The following is a 21,990-nucleotide window of genomic DNA, read 5'->3' on the forward strand; positions in this document are numbered from 1 at the left end:
TCAGAGTTATGAATCTGTGGAATTCTCTGCCTCAGAAGGCAGTGGAGGCCAATTCTCTGGATGCTTTCAAGAGAGAGTTAGATAGAGCTCTTAAAGATAACGGAGTCAGGGGGTATGGGGAGAAGGCAGGGACGGGGTACTGATTGTGGATGATCAGCCATGATCACATTGAATGGCGGTGCTGGCTCGAAGGGCCGAATGGCCTACTCCTGCACCTATTGTCTATTGAATGAAAGTGCCATCGTTTGCAGTGGCATCTAAATGGCAATGTGGACAGGTCTTCTGCATGCACTTAGATGAACATGGGAGAGGCACTCTTAGATAGATTCATAGAGAGTAAAAACAGGTCCTTCGGCCCAACTTATTAATTTATTGCAAGATACAGCACGGAGACAGGCTTTTCCACCCACTGAGTGCACACCGACCATCGATCACCTGTTTACGCCAATTCTACGTCATCCCACTTTCTCATCCACTCTCTGCACACCAGAAGCAATTTATAGAGGTTAATTAACCTACAAACCCGCACGTCTTTGGGATGTGCGAGCAAATCCAAGCATGTCACAGGGAGAACGTGCAAACTCTGCGCAGACAGCACCCGAAGTCAGGATCGAACCCGGGTCTCTGGAGCCGTGAGGCAGCGGCTCTATCCGCTGCGCCACTGTACCGCTCCGAATCATTAATCGTAATATTATTAGCTAATTTGCTTATTTTCTCAAATGTCTTTAAATAGTTTAATTTTTTTTTAAACATGTTTACGTTTCAGAACAGCTTTGACGGTCAGTGAAAGCTTAGAGCAAAGCTTAGCTGATTATCAGACTCGGGAGGAAGGGAATGAAGAAGAGTCCAAGGCCCGAAATATCATCAATCAGCAAGGTGTAGCTGATTGTCAAAGCATAGGTGGGGGTGGGGTTTGAGGCAGGGCTTTGCCAGTGACGGCTTGGTAGCCTTTTACTGTCAATGCTTTGCTAATGGAGTCAGGATGCTTTGTGCCATTTGCTTGAGGATCAGGTAAATAGAGGCATGTCGTGAGAATATCATTTACAAAAGAAGACATTTACCGATCAATGCACTTTTTTAAATAATCACCAGTCGAAATCATTTACCGATCAACAGGTGCAACGGTACTCTATTCTCACGTACCCAGCTACAGTTACATGTCCTTTGTTTTTACATACAGTACAGTGAAAGCCTTACTATATGTAAGAGGACAATCGTACTTAAATACAAGTGTGTTGAAATTGTAGATCACACTGAGGCAGTACACAAGAGTCGCCACCTTTCCGGCACCATTTTGTAGGATTCAAGTCCAATTAAATGAAAATCAAACAATGAAATCTAAATCACTGTTGAATCTTTTTGATACTCAAAAGATGAGATGTAGAGCAAAAGTCCAAAGTTGTTAAAAATGTAGAGTCACCTCATGATACCTTGAGTGTAAGAAAATAACTGCAGATGCTGGTACAAATCGAAGGTATTTGTTCATAAAATGCTGGAGTAACTCAGCAGGTCAGGCAGCATCTCAGGAGAGAAGGAATGGGCGACGTTTCGGGTCGAGACCCTTCTTCAGACTTCAGATACCTTGATCTTCTTTGGCTAACCACTCGGTTTATTCTGCTTGCAAGTAGAACTTAGTCCACGAAAAAAGGATGAATGCTTCACTTATTTTGCTTTTGTATGATCACCGATAAACTTCCAAATATTATTGAATTCGGTTTGGCAGGCCAATGCCAAAATGCATTGATATTTCCACTTGAATCCGTGCAGTTTTGCTAAAACTTGATCTGGAATATTAAAAATGAAGAATCAAAATGTCTGCATTAGTTTCTCGATTTTTAATATAGCAGTAAGAAACTCATTATCTGGTTGTTAGGATGCTCATTTGCAAACCACTGCTGTGGTATGATTAATATGTAGTTAATCAGAATCAAAGAGGTTGTGATATGGAACTTCTGGGTCCCATGTGGTTCTAATTTAGTCATGTTTAATAATATATTGTCGGTGAGAGACCCAAAATTCCAACCTTCAGTATGTTGGAAATTATTATAACAGTATTATAATATGCTGCTTGGACTGACATGAACATCCATTGAGGCTGAGGATGGATGCTTTCATTGCAGATTTTTCAATGAATGGCATCTACGTTTTTGTTGATCATGATTACATAGTCTTTGAATTCTGCCTTCCAAATTTTGGTTGCTTAAAATCCACTTTATTATTGACACAAAACACAAAATGCTGGAGGAACCCAGCAGGTCAGGCAGCATCTGGGGAAGGAATGCGCAGGCGATGTTTCGGGTCGGGAGCCTTCTTCAGACCCATTTTCTTCCACTGACGCTACTTGACCTGCTGAGATCCTCTCAGGACTTTGTGTGCTTTGCTCAAGATTGCAGCATCCGCAGTCTCTTGTGTCTCCATTTTTTATGGCTACAAACAGTTTTCTGCTGAACATCTCATATTTTGAGTAGCACAAAGATTTGGATTTCATTGAAGAGAGACACAAAAACCTGGAGTAACTCAGCGGGGCAGGCAGCATCTCTGGAGAGAAGGAGTGGGTGACGTTTCGGGTCGAGACCCTTCAATGGATTTCATTGTTTGGTTGTCATTTAATTGATGTCAGCTGGCAACATTGCAAATATGTTTTATCTTCCACATTGTACTTAAAGATTTGCTCTGCGCTTTTGGAAGTTAGATCGTTTGCAAGAAGGTACAGATTTTGTGAACCATTGTTTAGTTTAGTTTAGAGATACAGCACGGAAACAGGCCCTTCGGCCCACCGAGTCCGCTCCGACCTGCGATCCCTGCACATTAACACTATCCTACACACACACAAGCGGGACAATTTACAAAATTTCCAAGCCTATTAACCTACAAACCTGTACGTCTTTGGCGTTTGAGAGGAAACCGGAGATCCCGCAGATTACCCTCGCAATCATGGGGAGAGCGTATAAACTCTGTACAGACAAGCACTCGTAGTCAGTAGTCTGGCGCTGTAAAGCAGCAATTCTACCGCTGTGCCACGGTGCCGCTCCGAGGCTTTTTAGTTGAACATTAAACTACATCAACCAACGGTGGTAAGCAGTAGTTCAAGTCAGTGTTGTAAACCAAATAAAAGTATAAAATTTGAAGAAACGTACACTTTTCCGTTCCATCATGAAGATTGTCGCAGTCAAATCTGTGAATGCAGTGGAGAAGCAAGGATTATTTGAGATGTTAGTGTTTATTGGTCCTTGGCTTCCCATGCCTTGAAAGCCTATGGCAGAATCTGCAGGTACCTCACTGAATGGGATTGATTTACATTGTATCACTGTGTTTACACATGGCCAGGATACATTGTGTAACATTAGTTTAATTTAGATGTACAGTGCGGAAACAGGCTCTTCGGCCCACTGTGTCTGCATCGACTAGCGATCCTCGCACACTAACACTATCCTACACACACTAGGGACAATTTTTACATTTACACTAAGCTAATTAACCTACAAACCTGCACGTCTTTGGAGCGTGGGAGGAAACCGAAGATCCCGGAGAAAACCCACGCAGGTCACGGGGAGAACGTACAAACTCCGCACAGACAGCACCCGTAGTCAGGATGGAACTCAGGTCTCTGGCGCTGTGAGGCAGCAACTCTACCGCTGCGCCACCGTGCCGCTGTTAAGATTACCTGCAGATTAGTGATACCAGGATGGCTGTCTCATATAAACTACCTCTCTAATACAATAACTAAAACTGTGTTATATTGGAAAAAATGTTGCTGAAGATATTGGAAAGATGAGGCAATGCAATATTAACTTTTTTTCCAATTCTAGTTGCTGTGAATCTGTTGCTTTTCAAAATCAGCAGGAACTGAATCTTGCTGCTCAAATTTGGCTTGGGCACAAAAGTTTATTTTGTGACAATAATAAAATAAACGAAACTGAAAAGAGTCTTGTGTTTGCAGCATCCAGTTTGCCCATAGGATCTGAATATTAATATGTTATAGCCAAAAATTCATTTCTGGTATGATTTTGCAACCACATTGTTCTGAATCATTCCCGGTGCTGTTCTGTCACAGTGGATAAATAACTAGATTTTAATAATGTAAAATGATCAAACCAAACATTATTTGAAGATGTCGCAGGAAGAGTGCTGCATAACTGAATACCAGTCTGAAGAAGGGTCTCGACCCAAAACGCCACCCATTCCATCTCTCCAGAGATGCTGCCTGTCCCGCTGAGTTACTCCAGCATTTTGTGTCTACCTTTAACTGAATACCAAAACTGATTCCACAATCAGGAGCTGGATACAATAAACAATAGGTGCAGGAGTAGGCCATTCGGCCCTTCGAGCCAGCACCGCCATTCAATGTGATCATGGCTGATCATCCACAATCAGTACCCCGTTCCTGCCTTCTCCCCATACCCCCTGACTCCGCTATCCTTAAGAGCTCTATCTAACTCTCTATTTCAAGAGAGAGTTAGAGCTCTTAATGATAGAGAGCTCTTAATGATACAAAATGCTGGTGTAAATCGGTGGGCCTCTGTCTCTCTCCCTCAAAGGAATAGGTGATGTTTCGTAAACTGGATATGATGTTCTTAGAATGTGTATAAGTTGCTGGTCCTGACAGTTTCATTAAGCTCAGAGGAAAAACTTTTTCAGTCAGAGAGTTGTGAACCTGTGGAATTCTCTGCCTCAGAAGGCAGTGGAGGCCAATTCTCTGAATGCATTCAAGAGAGAGCTAGATAGAGCTCTTAAGGATAGCGGAGTCAGGGGGTATGGGGAGAAGGCAGGAACGGGGTACTGATTGAGAATGATCAGCCATTATCACATTGAATGGCGGTGCTGGCTCGAAGGGCCGAATGGCCTCCTGCACCTATTGTCTATTGAATATCAGGCCAAGAGTGTTTAATTGTCATATTTACTGAAACTGAACAATACTATAATTACTTGCAGCAACTTAACAGGCCTGAAAACACAATACTCATAGATACCAACTGATAAGCAAGAAAAGTCCAGATTTAAAATGATGAATGTTGAGATTATTCAAAAAGTTCTTGCAGTAATGGAATTCCTATGCTTATTGGCACGAGAAATGGACCCATTCCTCCTCTCCAGAGATGCTGCCTGTCCCGCTGAGTTACTCCAGCATTTTGTGTCTACTTTTGATTTAAACCAGCATCTGCAGTTCTTTCTTACACGACTCTTCAATTAGTATGTGTAGTTTAATAAAAGGCAATTTTAACCTCCGTGTGATTTTACATTGGTTATAGGACTTCTGTGCTAAATATTTTGAAATACCATCTCTATATGTACAATTAGGCTCCCTCTTTGTGAGAGAGATCCAAAATATGGAAGAGCATTCATTTGAAAATATGCTTAGGTGTTTCATTTTCCTATTGGAAAACCCAAAACTTTGGTGCTGCTGAAAAGTTATTTAAGTTTAGTTGCAAGGTAGAATATGTAATCAAAATATATTTGTGACTAGACCAAGTGGACCCATTGGGCCCAAACCTCTCCCGCATTGGTCTAGCACCCTCTACCCCCCCTTTCCCCTCCTCCCCCCCACTCCCCCTCTCTCCCCTCTTCCCCCCTTCCCCCTCCCCATAACCCCCCTCCCACACCTCCCTCCCCCTCCCCCACCTCCCTCCCCCTCCATTCCCCCCTAGGAGATGGATTTAAACGTTAAAATGTGAATAACTTTAAATATATAACACCGATTTCAATGAAACTTCTTCCATTAGCACCAAAGGGACGACGGTGAGTAAGGTGGGCCTAAAACTTGCGCTATCGTGTACCATTCTGGCTGTAGTTCAGGAACAAACAAACAAACGAGAGTTTTAGTATCTAGACTAGACTAGATTGTAACGGTGTGAAAGGCTCAATACAATGCAGTTACTGAGTCATGTAGTGCTCCCCCTACTGGACGAGTGGGTATTGCAGCTGTTTATGGAGGAAGCCAAAGGACAAGGTCAATTCACTGCCAGTATTTGGCATGCAGACAGGATAAATGATGTCGTTATTGGATGGATTCAAGCCTTTGTTTTACCAGTTAATGTATGGGAGAGAGGGAGAGGGGTGTTGATTCTTGATGTGGCAGGGATGGGTATTTTGTTGAAGGAATAATGGGGCAGTTTCAATTATTCTGCTGTTGGAACAACTGTTCTGAAGAAGGGTCTCGACCCGAAACGCCACCCATTCCTTCTCTCCAGAGATGCTGCCTGTCCTGCTGAGTTACTCCAGCTTTTTGTGTCTATCTCCTTTTTAAAACAGCATCTGCAGTTCCTTCTTACACAACTGTCCCCCTTTACTCATTTCCAAGTACTTCTCACATAACAGACTATTATTAGTAGTTAAAATAATTGTCTCATTTTTTCCCCCCACATTTCACATCCAAGTACTCAGCAACAATTGGAGTCTTTGACATAAGGTGACTCGGAGATGAAAAAAATTAATTGATTATATTTATTCACAAAATGCTGGAGTAACTCAGCATGTCAGGCAGCATCTCAGGAGAGAAGGAATGGGTTACGTTTCGGGTCGAGACCCTTCTTCAGACTTTGAAGTTAATTGATGAAAATGGCGTCACCGAAGCTGTCTCTGTTTTTGTTAAAAAAATTAAAATAACACGTGAAGAAACTTTACTTTCACAGTGTTGAAAGGGGCAACATTTTAGACAATAGACAATAGGTGCAGGAGGAGGCCATTCGGCCCTTCGAGCCTGTACGCACCGCCATTCAATGTGATCATGGCTGATCATTCTCAATCAGTACCCCGTTCCTGCCTTCTCCCCATACCCTCTGACTCCATTATCCTTAAGAGCTCTATCCAGCTCTCTCTTGATTGCATTCAGAGAATTGGCCTCCACTGCCTTCTGAGACAGAGAGTTCCACAGATTTACAACTCTGACTGAAAATGTTTTTCCTCATCTCCGTTCTATTTATTTGAACGCAATGGTGGATGTTAACTATAATGATTTCCCCACTTCTGTTGGAGAAATGAGAGCTTTTCATGGCTTTATTTGGCATTGAATAAGATCACTAACCCAAGAGGTGAGTGATACATGCAAAGTCCAGAGTTAAGGCATTCCTGAGCGCAAATGGTTTGGAGTTGCACAGGTGCTTATCATTGATAACAGATCTAATCATCTCCATTGAAGTAATCAATGGGGATGATTAAATTCAAATTGGCTGTCATAGATTAAACTAGAAAAGTTTGGAAATTTACAATATAGCTGATAAAATTTGAATGGGGCCCTTGTGTCTGTGATCAGTCACAGCTGTGCAATGTATACAAAGTGTTGGAGCAACTCAATGGGTCAGGCAACAGCTCTGGAGAACGTAGATAGGTGACGTTTCGGGTAGGGGGCTTTCATCAAACCCGAAAGGTCACCTATCCATGTTCTCCAGAGAAGCTGCCTGACCCCTTGAGTTACTCGAGCATTTTGAGTCTTTTTCTCTCCCCAGTTAGCTAGCTCTCCCTGGATCCCATGCGATCTAACCTTGCAGAACGGCCGACCGAATGAACCTTATCAAAGGCTTTGCTGAAGTCCACAAAGACTAGGCAGCCCTGTTCCTTATGCCTCTGTGTAATGTACAGGGTGCCATTTTGTGACAGAAAAGGTGTGAGTAAGTGAGACAATACCACAATTTTCGATTAATCTGAAAAATGTTGCTAATTTAATAGCCAAGATCAGAAAAGCCGGGAGCAGGAAAAGGTGCTCGAGTGGCTCACAAGTACATAGCTAATTCCACTGTTAGATTTGTCTGAGTATACAAAGCTATTTTTTAAAGGCTGGTCTTAGGTATTGAAATCATTTGGTCCCTTAGTCAACTCAAACCGTTGGCAGCTGAGCTCACCCAGATTCGCCTTTCCAAGTGAGTGATTCAGTCTGGACATGATGCAAGGGATTTCAGACCTGCAGTTGTCCGCACGTGAATTTGATTGGAGAAAATAAAGCTGTCAGTATTTCCTGAATTAAATCCAGACTAGTGCTGGCTGCATGGACCTTGGGTAGTGTGTTCTTGGAATTTACTTTCAGATGGTGCCCTATCACAACGTTTAAAAAAACGTTTAATGGACAAGCACACGATAGGATAGGTTCGGAGGGAGATGGACCAAAGGTGAGACTAGTGCAGGAAGGAACTTCTGAAGAAGGGTCTCGACCCAAAACGTCACCTATTCCTTTTCTCCAGGGATGCTGCCTGACCCGCAGAGTTACTCCAGCATTTTGTGTTTATCTTCGGCGGGACTAGTGTAGTTGGGGTATATTGGTTAGCGTGGTCAAGTTGGGTCCTAGGGCCTGTTCCAACGCTGTATGACTCTATGAAAGAAAGCAAAGATAAATGATCAAAAGTTATAATCTGGGAATTTTTCCAGTGAGTATTCAGAATTATTAAAAAAACTAAGTAACCCTTGCTTTCCCTCTCTCTCCATCCCTCCCCATCCTAGTTCTCTAACTAGTTTCAATGGCCTGATTAAATTTTACTGATTGTATGTCTCATTGTAACCTTCCCCATAGCTAACAATGAACCATAGCTACGTTTTCCTTGAGCTTCATCCCCTTTGATCTCTCTTTCACACTTTGCCCTTCCATATCTCTATGATTCCCTCTCCCTGACTCTCAGTCTGAAGAAAGGTCTTGACTTGAAATGTCACCCATTCTTTTTCTCTAGAGACGCTGCCTGGCCCGCTAAGTTACTCCAGCATTTGTGTCTATATTCAGAATTATTTCCTTGAAGGATCTGAATCAACCAGGCAGTGGTGGAGAGCTGTAATGCTAATGCTGGGACTGAGTCTGGGCCCAGCTTTGTGGCCAGCCCTCATGGGCTGAGGCTGCCCTGCATTGTTCTGGCAGATTCTGCAAAGTCCAACAGAGTGGCCTGATTATCACGGATCTCCCAGCTGTCGGCTTCAGAAAGCTTCTGTAGGAAGGAACTGCAGATGCTATTTTAAACCGAAGATAGACACAAAATGCTGGAGCAACTCTGCGGGACAGACAGCATCTCTGGAGAGAAGGAATGAAGAAGAAGGGCCTCGACCCAAAACATCACCAGCATTATGACTATCTTTGGTTTAAATGAGCATCTGCAGTACCTTCCTATACTGTCCCATAGTGGATAAGGGGAGTTGAGGGCGGGGAGGGGGGTAGGCGAGGGTGCTGCAGCAATGCAGAAGAGGTTTGAAACATAGAAAATAGGTGCAGGAGTAGGCCATTCGGCACTTCGAGCCTGCACCGCCATTCAATGTGATCACGGCTGATCGTCCAACTCAGTATCCTGTACCTGCCTTCTCTCCATATCCCCTGATCCCATTAGCCACAAGGGCCACATCTAACTCCCTCTTAAATATAGCCAATGAACTGGCCTCAACTACCTTCTGTGGCAGAGAATTCCACAGATTCACCACTCTGTGTGAAAATAAACTTTCTCATCTCGGTCCTAAAAGACTTCCCCCTGATCCTTAAACTGTGACTCCTTGTTCTGAACTTCCCCAACATCGGGAACAATCTTCCTGCATCTAGCCTGTCCAACCCCTTAAGAATTTTGTAAGTTTCTATAAGATCCCCCCTCAAACTTCTAAATTCCAGCGAGTACAAGCCGAGTCTATCCAGTCTTTCTTCATATGAAAGTCCTGCCATCCCAGGAATCAATCTGGTGAACCTTCTCTGTATTCCCTCTATGGCAAGAATGTCTTTCCTCAGATTAGGAGACCAAAACTGTACGCAATACTCCAGGTGTGGTCTCACCAAGGCCCTGTACAACTGCAGCAGAACCTCCATGCTCCTATACTCAAATCCCCTCGCTATGAATGCCAACATACCATTCGCTTTCTTCACTGCCTGCTGCACCTGCATGCCTACTTTCAATGACTGGTGTACCACGACACCCAGGTCTCGTTACATCTCCCCTTCTCCTAATCGGCCACCATTCAGGTAATTGTTGGTTTGGGCCCAACGGGTCCACTTGGTCAAGTATGACAATAAAACACTCTTGCCTCTGGAGTCTGTGATTGGGGCCACACCAGCCAGCAGGTGGTCTGCATGCGTGCATGTGGTGGAGCTGCTCTGTGCACTGACCAACAATGGGGAGAGGAGACTGCACAGAGCCACACTGCAACCCTGTGACGTGGGGCATAGGCTGCACATGGCTGTCTATTTGGGGCAATTGAAGATTTCCACCGAGTTTTTTTTTCTTGTGTGGTTCTTTAGAGAACGAGGCTATAACTTCTTAATCTTTATCTGTTAGCTTAAAATTTTAATGGGATTTGTGGCTTTGTGAAACCTGGTTGTGTGCGCGTGTATGTGTGTGTATATATACACACACATGTAATACAAATGTGTGCGTGTGTGTATATGTGTGTGTGTGTATATATATATATATATATATAGATAAATATAAAATATACACATATATATAACATACACTGATGTGCCAAAATATTATGACCACCTGCCTAATATGCTGTTGGTCCTCCGTGTGCCGCCAAAACAGCGCCGACCCGCCGAGGCTTGGACTCTACAAGAGCCCTGAAGGTGTCCTGTGGTATCTGGCACCAAATCATTAGCAGCAGATCCTTCAAGTCCTGTAAGTTGCGTGGTGGAGCTGCCGTGGATCGGACTTGTCGATCCAGCACATCCCACAGATGCTCAATCGGATTGAGATCTGGAGAATTTGGAGGCCAGGGCAACACCGTGAACACTTCATGTTCCTTAAACCATTCCCAAACAAAGTGTGCAGTGTGGCAGGACGCATTATCCTGCTGAAAGAGGCCACTGCCATCAGGGAATACCATTGCCATGAAGGGGTGTACCTGGTCTGCAACGATGTTTAGGTAGGTGACACGTGTCAAATTGACGTCCACATGAATTGCCAGACCCAGGGTTTCCCAGCAGAACATTGCCCAGAGCATCACACTCCTTCCACCGGCTTGTCATCTTCCCACAGTGCATCCTGGTGCCATCACTTCCCCAGGTAAACGGCGCACACGTACATGGCCAATCACGTGATCTAAAAGAAAACGGGACATCGGACCAGGCGACCTCCTTCCACTGCTCCAAGGTCCAGTTCCGACACTTGCGTGCTCAATGTAGGCGCTTTCAACAGTGGACAGGAGTCATCATGGGCGCTCTGACCAGTCTGCAGCTACGCAGTCCCATACGCAGCAGGGTGCGATGCACTGTGTATTGTGGCACATTCCTCCCGTGACCAGCATTAACATTTTCTGTGACTTGTGCCACAGTAGACCTTCTGTCGGTTCAGACCAGACGGGATAGCCTTTGTTGCCCTTGCGCATCGATGAGCCTTGGGCGCCCAACACCCTGTCTGTTGCCGGTTTGTCGCTCAGGTCTTTGCTCCTGCCCATTATCTCCTGCATCCAACACATCAACTTCAAGAACTGACTGTTCACTTGCTGCCTAATATATCCCACCCCCTGACAGGTGCCATTGTAACAAGATAATCAATGTTATTCACTTCACCTGTCAGTGGTCATAATGTTTTGGCTCATCGGTGTATATGTGTGTATCATGTGTATATACACACACACATCAGTGTAGGAAAGAACTGCAGATGCTGGTTTAAATCGAAGGTTGGCACAAAATGCTGGAGTAACTCAGCGGGACAGGCAGCATCTCTGGAGAGAAGGAATGGGTGACGTTTCGGGTCGAGACCCTTCAGATGTGTGTGTGTGTGTATATTTTATTATTTATATATATATATATTTAAATAATAAAATACACACGCACACATAATATGCGCGTATATATGTGCGTGTGTGTGTATATATGTATATAGTTTCATTTTTTGAACACCAGTTTGGGATTTTAACGAGTTCGAAATGTAATAAAAACATCTTCCCAAGAACAAATGGCAGTGGTAATCAAGTTGTTAAAGACCCACATTTTGGTGTTATGATGGAGCTACTGTTTTTTTTTAACTGGGGTTAGAAGAAGATTCCGTTTCTGAGTTAAACTTTCAAAGCATTTAAATTTGGTTCTTTATAATTTGATACATCCTGTGTCTTCTGCAAATCTATGTTTTTCATAGATTTTTGGAAGGAATTGGCAAAGCCTAAGCTTTGGTTTAAAGTAGCCTTAATAGGATTGATGTAATAATAGGGTATTCAAATTTCATCTTAAATTTCTAAGTAGTCATGGAATTTGTACTTTAGTACTAAGTCTTATCCTCCCATTCATCCTATAACCCAATAATAACTCGATTACCACTGGCGTTTGTTCTTAGGAAGATGTTTGTCTATTTACTGACAATACTGACATTTAGTATTGCATTTTTAGCGCGTGTTCCGGTTTTTTTTAGATTTAGATTTAGATTTTTTTTAGATTTAGAGATACAGCGCGGAAACAGGCCCTTCGGCCCACAGAGTCCGCGCCGCCCAGCGATCCCCGCACATTAACACTATCCTACACACACTAGGGACAATTTCTCCATTTACCCAGCCAATTAACCTACATACCTGCACGTCTTTGGAGTGTGGGAGGAAACCGAAGATCTCGGAGAAAACCCACACAGGTCACGGGGAGAACGTACAAACTCCGTACAGACGGCGCCCGTAGTCAGGATCGAACCTGAGTGTCCGGCGCTGCATTCGCTGTAAGGCAGCAACTCTACCGCTGCGCCACCGTGACCGCCCTTTGTGGGCCGCACAGAGCCCCAGCGGGTAGATCCGTTGCCTCACTGCGCCAGACACCCGGGATCGATCTTGACCTCGGGTGCAGTCTGTGCGGAGTTTTCACATTCTCCATGTCATCGCATGGGTTTCCTCCGGGTGCTCCGGTTTCCTCCCACGTCCCAAAGACGTGCGAGTTTGTCGGTTGATCGGCCCCTCTGTAAATTGCCCCCCAGTGTGTAGGGGGTGGATGCGAAAGTGGGATAACATAGAACGAGTGTAAACGGGTGATTGATGGTCGGCGTGGACTTGATGGGCCGAAGGGCCTGTTTCCGCGCTGTATCTGTGAACTAAATCCAAACTGTATGACAAATAGTGGTATTCTGAAGCTCCGGTTAGTTTAATTGCAAGGCTTCACCTGTTAGGGACTGTTGCCCAGTTGGAGATCCCATCCTTTATTAAGATGCTCCATCTGCGCACTCCAGTGAACATAAACGATCCAAAGGGATTGAAGAGCATGGGACTTCACCCAATTCTTTGGCCAATAATGATCCCCAAGTCAACTTTACTAAAACAGGGGGTCTCAGAGGTTTTTCTCTTTGGGAATTGTTTCTGATTTGGCCGTATGATAGCAAAGGTTAGCAAATTTTGATTTCCCTTCTCCATATAAAGGGCGACACGGTGGCGCAGCAATAGAGTTGCTGCTTTACAGCACTCATAGCGCCAGAGACCCGGGTTCATTCCTCACCACGGGCGCTGTCTGTACGGAGTTTGTACGTTCTCCCCGTGACCTGCGTGGGTTTTCTCCGAGATCTTCGGTTTCCTCCGAGATCTTCGTTTTCCTCCCACGCTCCAATGACGTTCAGGTTTGTAGGTTAATTGGCTTGGTATAAATGTAAATTGTCCCTAGTGTGTGTAGGATGGTGTTAATGTGTGGGGATCATTGGTGTGGACTCGATGGCCCGAGGGGCCTGTTTCCGTGCTGTATCTCTAAACTAAATTAAACTAAACAGATAAATGTGTAGGAAAGAACTGCAGATGTTGGTTTAAATCGAAGGTAGACACAAAATGCTGGAGTAACTCAGGCAGCATCTCTGGAGAGAAGGAATGGGTGACATTTCGGGTCGAGACCCTTCTTCAGACTGATGTCAGGGGAGTGGGCGGGACAGTGATAGAATGTAGTCGGAGACAGTAAGACTGGTGGGAGAACTGGGAAGGGGGAGGGAATGGAGAGAGAGGGAAAGCAAGGGCTATTTGAAGTTAGAGGTTAATCTTCATACCGCTGGGGTGTAAACTACCCAAGCAAAATATGAGGTGCTGTTCCTCCAATTTGCACTGGTCCTCACTCTGACAATGGAGGAGGCCCAGGACAGAAAGGTCAGATTGGGAATGGGAAGGGGAGTTAAAATGCTGAGCAACTGGGAGATCAGGTTGGTTAAGGCGGACTGAGCGGAGGTGTTCAGCGAAACGATCGTCGAGCCTGCGCTTGGCCTCACCGATGTGCAGAAGTGGACACCTGGAACAGCGGATACAGTAGATGAGGTTGGAGGGGGTGCAAGTGAACCTCTGCCTCACCTGGAAAGATTGTCGGGGTCCTTGGATGGAGTTCAGGGGGTAGGTAAAGTGACAAATGTTGCATCTCCTGCGATTGCAGGGGAAAGCACCTGGGGAGGGGGTGGTTTGGGTGGGAATGGACGAGTGGACCAGGGAGTTGCGGAGGGAACGGTCTCTACGGAAAGCAGGAATGGGTGGAGATGGGATCCCTTTGGAGCTGGCGAAGGTGTTGGAGGATTATATGCTGTATGCGGCGGCTTTAGAACAGAGATTATTAAGGGGTTGGACATGTTAGAGGCAGGAAACATGTTCCCAATGTTGGGGGAGTCCAGAACCAGGGGCCACAGTTTAAGAATAAGGGGTAGGCCATTTAGAACAGAGATGAGGAAAAACTATTTTAGTCAGAGAGTTGTGAATCTGTGGAATTCTCTGCCTCCTAGGGCAGTGGAGGCCAATTCTCTGAATACATTCAAGAGAGAGCTAGATAGAGCTCTTAAGGATAGCGGAGTCAGGGGGTATGGGGAGAATGCAGGAACGGGGTACTGATTGAGAATGATCAGCCATGATCACATTGAATGGTGGTGCTGGCTCGAAGGGCCGAATGGCCTACTCCTGCACCTATTGTCTATTGTCTATTGTCTATTGATGGAGTGGAAGATGAGGACAAGGGGGACTCTGTCCTTGTAGCGAGTGGGAGGAGGGGGAGCAAGATCGGAGTTGCGGGATATCGAGGTGATCCTAGTGAGAGCCTCATCAATAATGGAAGAGGGGAACCCCCATTTCCTAAAGAACGAGGACATCTCCGATGATCTGGTATGGAAAACCTCATCCTGGGCCCAGATGAGGCGTAGACGGTGGAATTGTGAGTGGGGGATAGAGTCTTTTAAACAGATAAATGTCTGCACTTAAATAACTCTTTCCAGGACATTGGGTTGTTCTGAAGTACTTGGAGGACGTTGAATTGTAGGTGCTGGTTTAATGTAGGGCTTGTTGCAGTCAATTAGTAGACTCACATTTTGTAGACCGCGGTGGGACTGAAGTTCCTTGTTTTAATAACGTTGACTTGGGGATCATTATTGGCCAAGGAATTGGGTGAAGTCAATAGACAATAGGTGCAGGAGGAGGCCATTCGGCCCTTCGAGCCAGCACAGCCATTCAATGTGATCATGGCTGATCATTCTCAATCAGTACCCCGTTCCGGCCTTCTCCCCATACCCCCTGACTCCGCTATCCTTAAGAGCTCTATCTAGCTCTCTCTTGAATGCATTCAGAGAATTGGCCTCCACTGCCTTCTGAGGCAGAGAATTCCAGAGATTCACAACTCTCTGACTGAAAAGGTTTTTCCTCATCTCAGTTCTAAATGGCCTACCCCTTATTCTTAAACTGTGGCCCCTTGTTCTGGACTCCCCCAACATTGGGAACATTGGGAAGTCCCCTGCTCTTAAATTTCGTTTGATCTTTTATGTTCACTGAAGCGTGCAAATGGAGCTTCTGTATACACATCCAAAGGATGGAATCTCCAGCAGGGCAGCACTCCCTCACTGAGAAGCCTCGCGCTAAACTAATGGGAGTTTCAAAATACCAACAACCCCACTGTTTGCCATCAAACCGTAGCGCCTTCAGCCTAACTTGTTCATGCCAACCAAGATGTCCCATCTTAGCTAGTCCCATGTGTTCACATTTGGCCCGTAACCCTCCAAACCCTTTCCTATCCCTGGAAATGCCCCCGTGTCTTTTAAATGTCTTATTGTATTCTCACTCAACGACCTCCTCTGGCAGCTTGTTCCATGTACCCACCACCCTCGGAGTGCTTCAGAGAAGTTTGCGTTGGTAACTTTTTTTTAAGTCAACATTCAGATTAGCTGTAATTAAAATGGAACTGCAGATGCAGGTTTATACCAAAGATAGACACAAATGCTGGAGTAACTCAGCGGGTCAGGCAGCCGCTCTGGAGAAAATGAATAGGTGATGTTTTGGGTCGGGACCCTTGTTTAGATTAGCTGTCCTATATTCATGACTTTACTTTTGAAGTCTGATTGCCAAAGATGATTTTGGACTTCTGAAGAAGGGTCTCGACCCGAAACGTTGTTGTATTTTGTATATTAGTTTGTTACATTGTAACTGCTGTAATCATTATTAGCCGTTTAAATTTAACAGCGTAGGCATTCTTTATACTTTAGTGCATTGCAACTGCTTTGCTTTATCTTACACTTTCGTATTCCTTGTTACATTGTTGTGCATCATTTGCTTAGGCATTCCTTACACTTTGTTACATTGTAAAACTGTTTCGACATTCTTTGAACTTTGTGTGTTGGATGAAAGATAATGGTGGCGAGATAAGGAAAGACATAGGCCCTGGGGTGATGAATGGATGTGAGGGTTGGACTAGCAGGGAAATAAGGGTGGCGAAGTATGAAGGGATGTGAGCATTGAGATAAGGATATATTACTGAACGGGATTTAATGGTGGCGGGACAGACGGGTGACTGCAAAGAAATGAATGACTGAAGAAAGGAGTGTGGGTATGAGGCAATGTAAAGAAGATAAGGTTTGGAATAATCCTATTAAAACAAAAAGCTGCCTCATACCCACACTAAGTGGGCAGTCAGGTGGTTGGCTTCCCGATTGTTCCAGCCGTTGTTTGCAAATAAAGGCTTTTAACTTCTCGAAGAATTCTCCGTGTCGCCTGTCTTAATTTCGAGGATCAGGGAACCACAACAAAATCACCCATTCCTTCTCTCCTGAGATGCTGCCCGACCCGCTGAGTTTTGTGTCTACCTTGGACTTCCCATCAATCATTTTTACTTTTTTGAACACCCTCTGTAATTTTAGATTTTTTTAGATTTACAGATACAGCGCGGAAACAGGCCCTTCGGCCCACCGGGTCCGCGCCGCCCAGCGATCCCCGCACATTAACACTATCCTACACACTAGGAACAATTTTTACATTTGCCCAGCCAATTAACCTACATACCTGTACGTCTTTGGTGTGTGGGAGGAAACCGAAGATCTCGGAGAAAACCCACGCAGGTCACGGGGAGAATGTACAAACTCCGTACAGACGGCGCCCGTAGTTAGGATCGAACCTGGGTCTCCGGCGCTGCATTCGCTGTAAGGCAGCAACTCTACCGCTGCGCCACCGTGCTGCCCTAGAATGCAGAAAACATTCAAAGGTCCTTGGAGTTGGGCAAGTCAGCCTACGGTCCTCTGATGGTGTAATGTGGAAAATAGTTTCTTATTCTTTAGTTTAGAGATGCAGCGCGGAAACAGGCCTTTTGGCCCACCAGCCAACGATCCCTTCACACTAACACTATTCTACACACACAAGGGACAATTTACAATTAGACCAAGCCAATTAACCTACAAACCTGTATGTCTTTGGAGTGTGGGAGGAAACCTATGCAGGTCACAGGGAGAACGTACAAACTCTGTGCAGCCACAGGGAGCGGTTGGACAAACCCTGGATTGTTTTCTCTGAAACACTGGCTAGAAGTATATAAAATTACGAGAGGCATGGATAGGGTAGACACTTGCACCGTTGTTTCCCCCAGGGTGGAAATATAAAAAAACACGAGGACTCAGTTTAGTTTAGAGATACAGTGTAGGAACAAGCTCTTCGGCCCACCGAGTCCACGCCGACCAATGAGACCCCATACACCAGCACTATTCTACACACACTAGGGACAATTTACAATTAGACCAAATCCAATTAACCTACAAACCTGCACGTCTTTGGAGTGTGGGAGGAAACAGGAGATCCCGGAGAAATCCCATGCAGGTCACGGGGAGAACGTGCAAACTCCGGGGCAGACAAGTACCTGCAGTCAGGATCAAACCCGGATCTCTGGCGCTGTAAGGCAGCAACTCTAATGCTGCACCACTGTGCCGCCCTTATGTGCACTTCTGTGGATACGAGCCTCATAGCTCATGTACTTCCCAATTTTATCCCTTATCTGTCGGATCTTGCACCAGCCGGGAATGAATAGTAACCCAAATGCCTTTCTCTGTTTTTTTTCTAGTTGAAGAAAGTGAATCTTCAGAATTTGACTTAAATTGGGATGCGACAACTGTGCAAACAGGTAACATCACTTAATTAAAATAATGCAAAACCGTGTTAAAATGTTCTAATGTGCATTTGATAGTGCGTGTACCTGTAAATGCTGTATTAAATCCTTATGTTGGATCATTTCTAGGGATGATGGACACCTACTGTTATAGAACATAGAAGATAGAACAGTGCAGCACAGGAACGGGCCCTTTGGCCCACAATGTTTGTGCCGAACACGATGTTAAGTTAAACTGATCTCCTCAGCCTATACATGATCCATATCCCTCTATTTCCGGCACTTCCATCTAAAAGCCTCTTGAACAATACCATCATATCTGACTCCAGCACTACCCTTGGCAATGTGTTCATCATCATCATCATCATATATATACAGCCGGAAACAGGCCTTTTCGGCCCACCAAGTCCGTGCCGCCCAGTGATCCCCGCACATTAACACTATCCTACACCCACTAGGGACAATTTTTACATTTACCCAGCCAATTAACCTACATACCTGTACGTCTTTGGAGTGTGGGAGGAAACCGAAGATCTCGGAGAAAACCCACGCAGGTCACGGGGAGAACGTACAAACTCCATACAGTGCAGCACCCGTAGTCAGGATCGAACCTGAGTCTCCGGCGCTGCATTCGCTGTAAAGCAGCAACTCTACCGCTGTGCTACCGTGCCGTTGTAAGACTTGTGTGTAAAAAAACTTGCCCTGTAACTTTCCCCCTCCCACCTTACATCTATGCCCTCTAATGTTGGACATTTCCATCCCGGGAAAAAGGTTCTGACTGTCTACCCTATCTATGCCTTGCGTAATTTTATATGCTTCTATCAAGTCTCCCCTCAACCTCTGAAGTTCCGGAGAAAACAATGCAAGTTTATCCAACCTCTCCTTGCAGCAGAAACCCTGTAGTACAGGCAGCATTTGAGTTAGCTTCAGTTCATTATCTTGACAGTTTAATCGATAAATTTATAACCTTTGTATTATCTGTCTCGTGGCAGGATTGGCACTAACCTGTTCCTTTAAAAAAAAAAAAGTGTTATTGAAAGTTAGCTTGGCTCCAGTTTTTTGAGAGAATCAAGTTTCTTTACTGCATTCACTTGGAACCTGAGAACCCATGACGTCAACTAACCTGGTTGACAGCATCAATAGAATAACTTGATCTCCTGAATGGTGATTGAGGATGTGATGATTTGAAATTCCAAAAAATTTAGACACTCTCGGATCTTTTTCAGGGAAGTTGTATAGTTTAAAATAAATCCAATTTTGTTGAAAGAGTGCAAAAAAATGGTTGTGCTTTAATCCTTTAGTGCAAACAATGAAATGTGGGCATAACAGAAGTTGTTATCTGCAACTGAAAACTGATTTAACATGTATACCATTATGATGGATTAACTGGAAGGAAAAGAACCATAGATGCATATTCTCCTCTCACTGGAATAGGGTGTTGGAGAAACGAAGGACTGCAGATGCTGGTTTACCAAATAAGACACAAAGTGCTGAAGATGTTTTGTTTAGTTTAGAGACGCAGCATGGAAACAGGCCCTTCAGCCCACCGAGTCTGCGCCGACCAGCGATCCCCACACACTTACACTATCCTACTCACACTGGGGACCATTTACAATTATACCAAGCCAATTAGTCTGCAAACCAGTGCATCTTTGGAGTGTGGGAGGAAACCAGAACTCCCGGAGAAAACCCACGCAGGTCACGGGGAGAACGTACAAACTCCGTACAGACAGCACCTGGAGTCAGGATCGAACCCGGGTGTCTTGCGCTGTGAGGCAGCAACTCTACCGCTGCGCCACCGTGCCGCCATGTTCTCCACAGATACGCCTGACCTGCTGAATTACTCCAGCACTTTGTGCCTTTCTTCGTAAACCGCCACCTGCAGTTGCCTTGTATCTATGTACACACTTCTAATTTTGGTGTGGCAGCTATTTATCTGGAGATGCACGCTGAGATGCTGTATCCAGTTAAGAACATGTGCAGATGTATAACTAATATTGGCATGTCACATGGAGAGAGACACAAGAGAGACTGCAGATTCTGGAATATGGAGCAGAAATCAAAACTGCTGGAGGAACTCGACGGGTCAGGCAGCATCTGTGGAGGCAGAAGAATAGCTGACCTTTCAGGTTGAGACCCTGCATCTGGAGTGATGACAGAGACTCGATCCAAAATGTTGACTATCCCTCTGCTTCCACAGATACTGCCTGACCCAATGATTTCTTCCAGCAGTTTGCCCATTGGCATGCCATGTGCTGAGTTGATGTCGCAACTGAATACATTCACAATATTAGAGGAGCAAGTGGTCTCAATGCAGAAACAAGAAACTGCAGATGCCGGTTAGATCAATTTCCCTCCTGGGATAAAGTTCTATCGTATCGTATCGTAAAAAAGGTACAAAATGCTGGCGTAACTCAGAGGGTCAAGCAGCAACCCTGGAGAACATGGATAGATGATGTTTTGGGCCGGGATCTTCCCTATTGGTTGTCTGGGAGGGGATGTGGCGGGCGGGGGGGAAGAAAACAGGAAGAGAGGAAAGCCGGGACAAAGATAGAATCAAAGTGCTGGAGTAACTCAGCGGGTCAGGCACATCTCTGAAGAAAAAAAGGATGTGTACGGTAGCGCAGCGGTAGAGTTGCTGCTTTACAGCGAATGCAGCGCCGGAGACTCAGGTTCGATCCTGACTACGGGTGCTGCACTGTAAGGAGTTTGTACATTCTCCCCGTGACCTGCGTGGGTTTTCTCCGAGATCTTCGGTTTCCTCCCACACTCCAAAAGACGTACAGGTATGTAGGTTAATTGGCTGGGTAAATGTAAAAATTGTCCCTAGTGGGTGTAGGATAGTGTTAATGTACGGGGATCGCTGGGCGGCACGGACTTGGAGGGCCGAAAAGGCCTGTTTCCGGCTGTATATATATGATATGATATGATATGTGTGATGTTTCGGGTCAGGACCCTTCTACCATTTTGAAGAAGGGACCCGACCTGAAACGTTACCCATCCTTTTTTTCTCCAGAGATACAGCCCGATCTGCTGAGTTACTCCAGCACTTTGTACCTGGCTTTGGTATAAACCAGCATCTGCAGGTCTTTGTTTCTCTCGAGGCAGGACAAAGCGTGGCAGGTAATTGGTGGACACAGGCCAGCGGGCGTTGATAGGCAGATGGTTGGAACAAAGGCCAGAGATTAAAACAGAAGATGTGAGACACAAGGATTGGAGACATTAATTGTGAAGCCAGAGGAAGGAATTTGGGGAGGGGAGGGGAGAAATAGGTGGGAGTCTGGGAGGGGCATAGGGAGGGGAATGTGGGGGAGAAAGTGGAGGCGGGGGAGGGGGGCATTGTTAGAGGTTACAAAATATGGTGAATTCAATGTTGATACGATTGGGTTGTCACCAAAGATAGACGCAAAGAGCTGGAGTAACTCAGCGGGGACAGGCAGCATCTCTGGGGAGAAGGAATGGGTGACGTTTCGGGTCGAGACTCGACCCGAAACGTCGCCCATTCCTTCTCTCCAGAGATGCTGCCTGTCCCCGCTGAGTTACTCCAGCTCTTTGTGCCTTTCTTCGGTTTAAACCCAGTATCTGCAGTTCCTCCCGCACTGCTGGGCTGTAAGCTCCCCAAGCGGAATACGAGGTGCTGTTCCTCCAGTTTGCGTGGGACTGTCTCGATGCTTGCTCACTGAGGCTTGAGCAGGTTTACCATGGCGTAACCAAACTCTGCATCAGCATTCAAGTCAGCATTTGCTGCCGGAGATCCCGAGGGGGCGGTG

General features: G+C 45.3%; 1 protein-coding gene across 6 annotated transcripts in view; it reads left to right on the plus strand.

The window, feature by feature from the left end:
* The window catches only part of znf423 (zinc finger protein 423), a 341,953-nt gene that overhangs the window by 40,064 nt on the left and 279,899 nt on the right, over positions 1 to 21,990 (plus strand). For 5 of the 6 annotated variants that reach the window (XM_078400409.1, XM_078400410.1, XM_078400411.1 and 2 more), the window contains exon 2: positions 18,176 to 18,235. The exons of the other annotated variant lie outside the window; for it this stretch is intronic. In XM_078400409.1, the coding sequence (XP_078256535.1) occupies positions 18,176 to 18,235 (60 nt within the window). The remainder of the gene's footprint in view (positions 1 to 18,175; positions 18,236 to 21,990) is intronic. 6 annotated transcript variants of the gene reach the window in all.

This window comes from Rhinoraja longicauda, chromosome 6, assembly GCF_053455715.1.
Source record: "Rhinoraja longicauda isolate Sanriku21f chromosome 6, sRhiLon1.1, whole genome shotgun sequence".
NCBI classification, from domain to species: domain Eukaryota; kingdom Metazoa; phylum Chordata; class Chondrichthyes; order Rajiformes; family Arhynchobatidae; genus Rhinoraja; species Rhinoraja longicauda.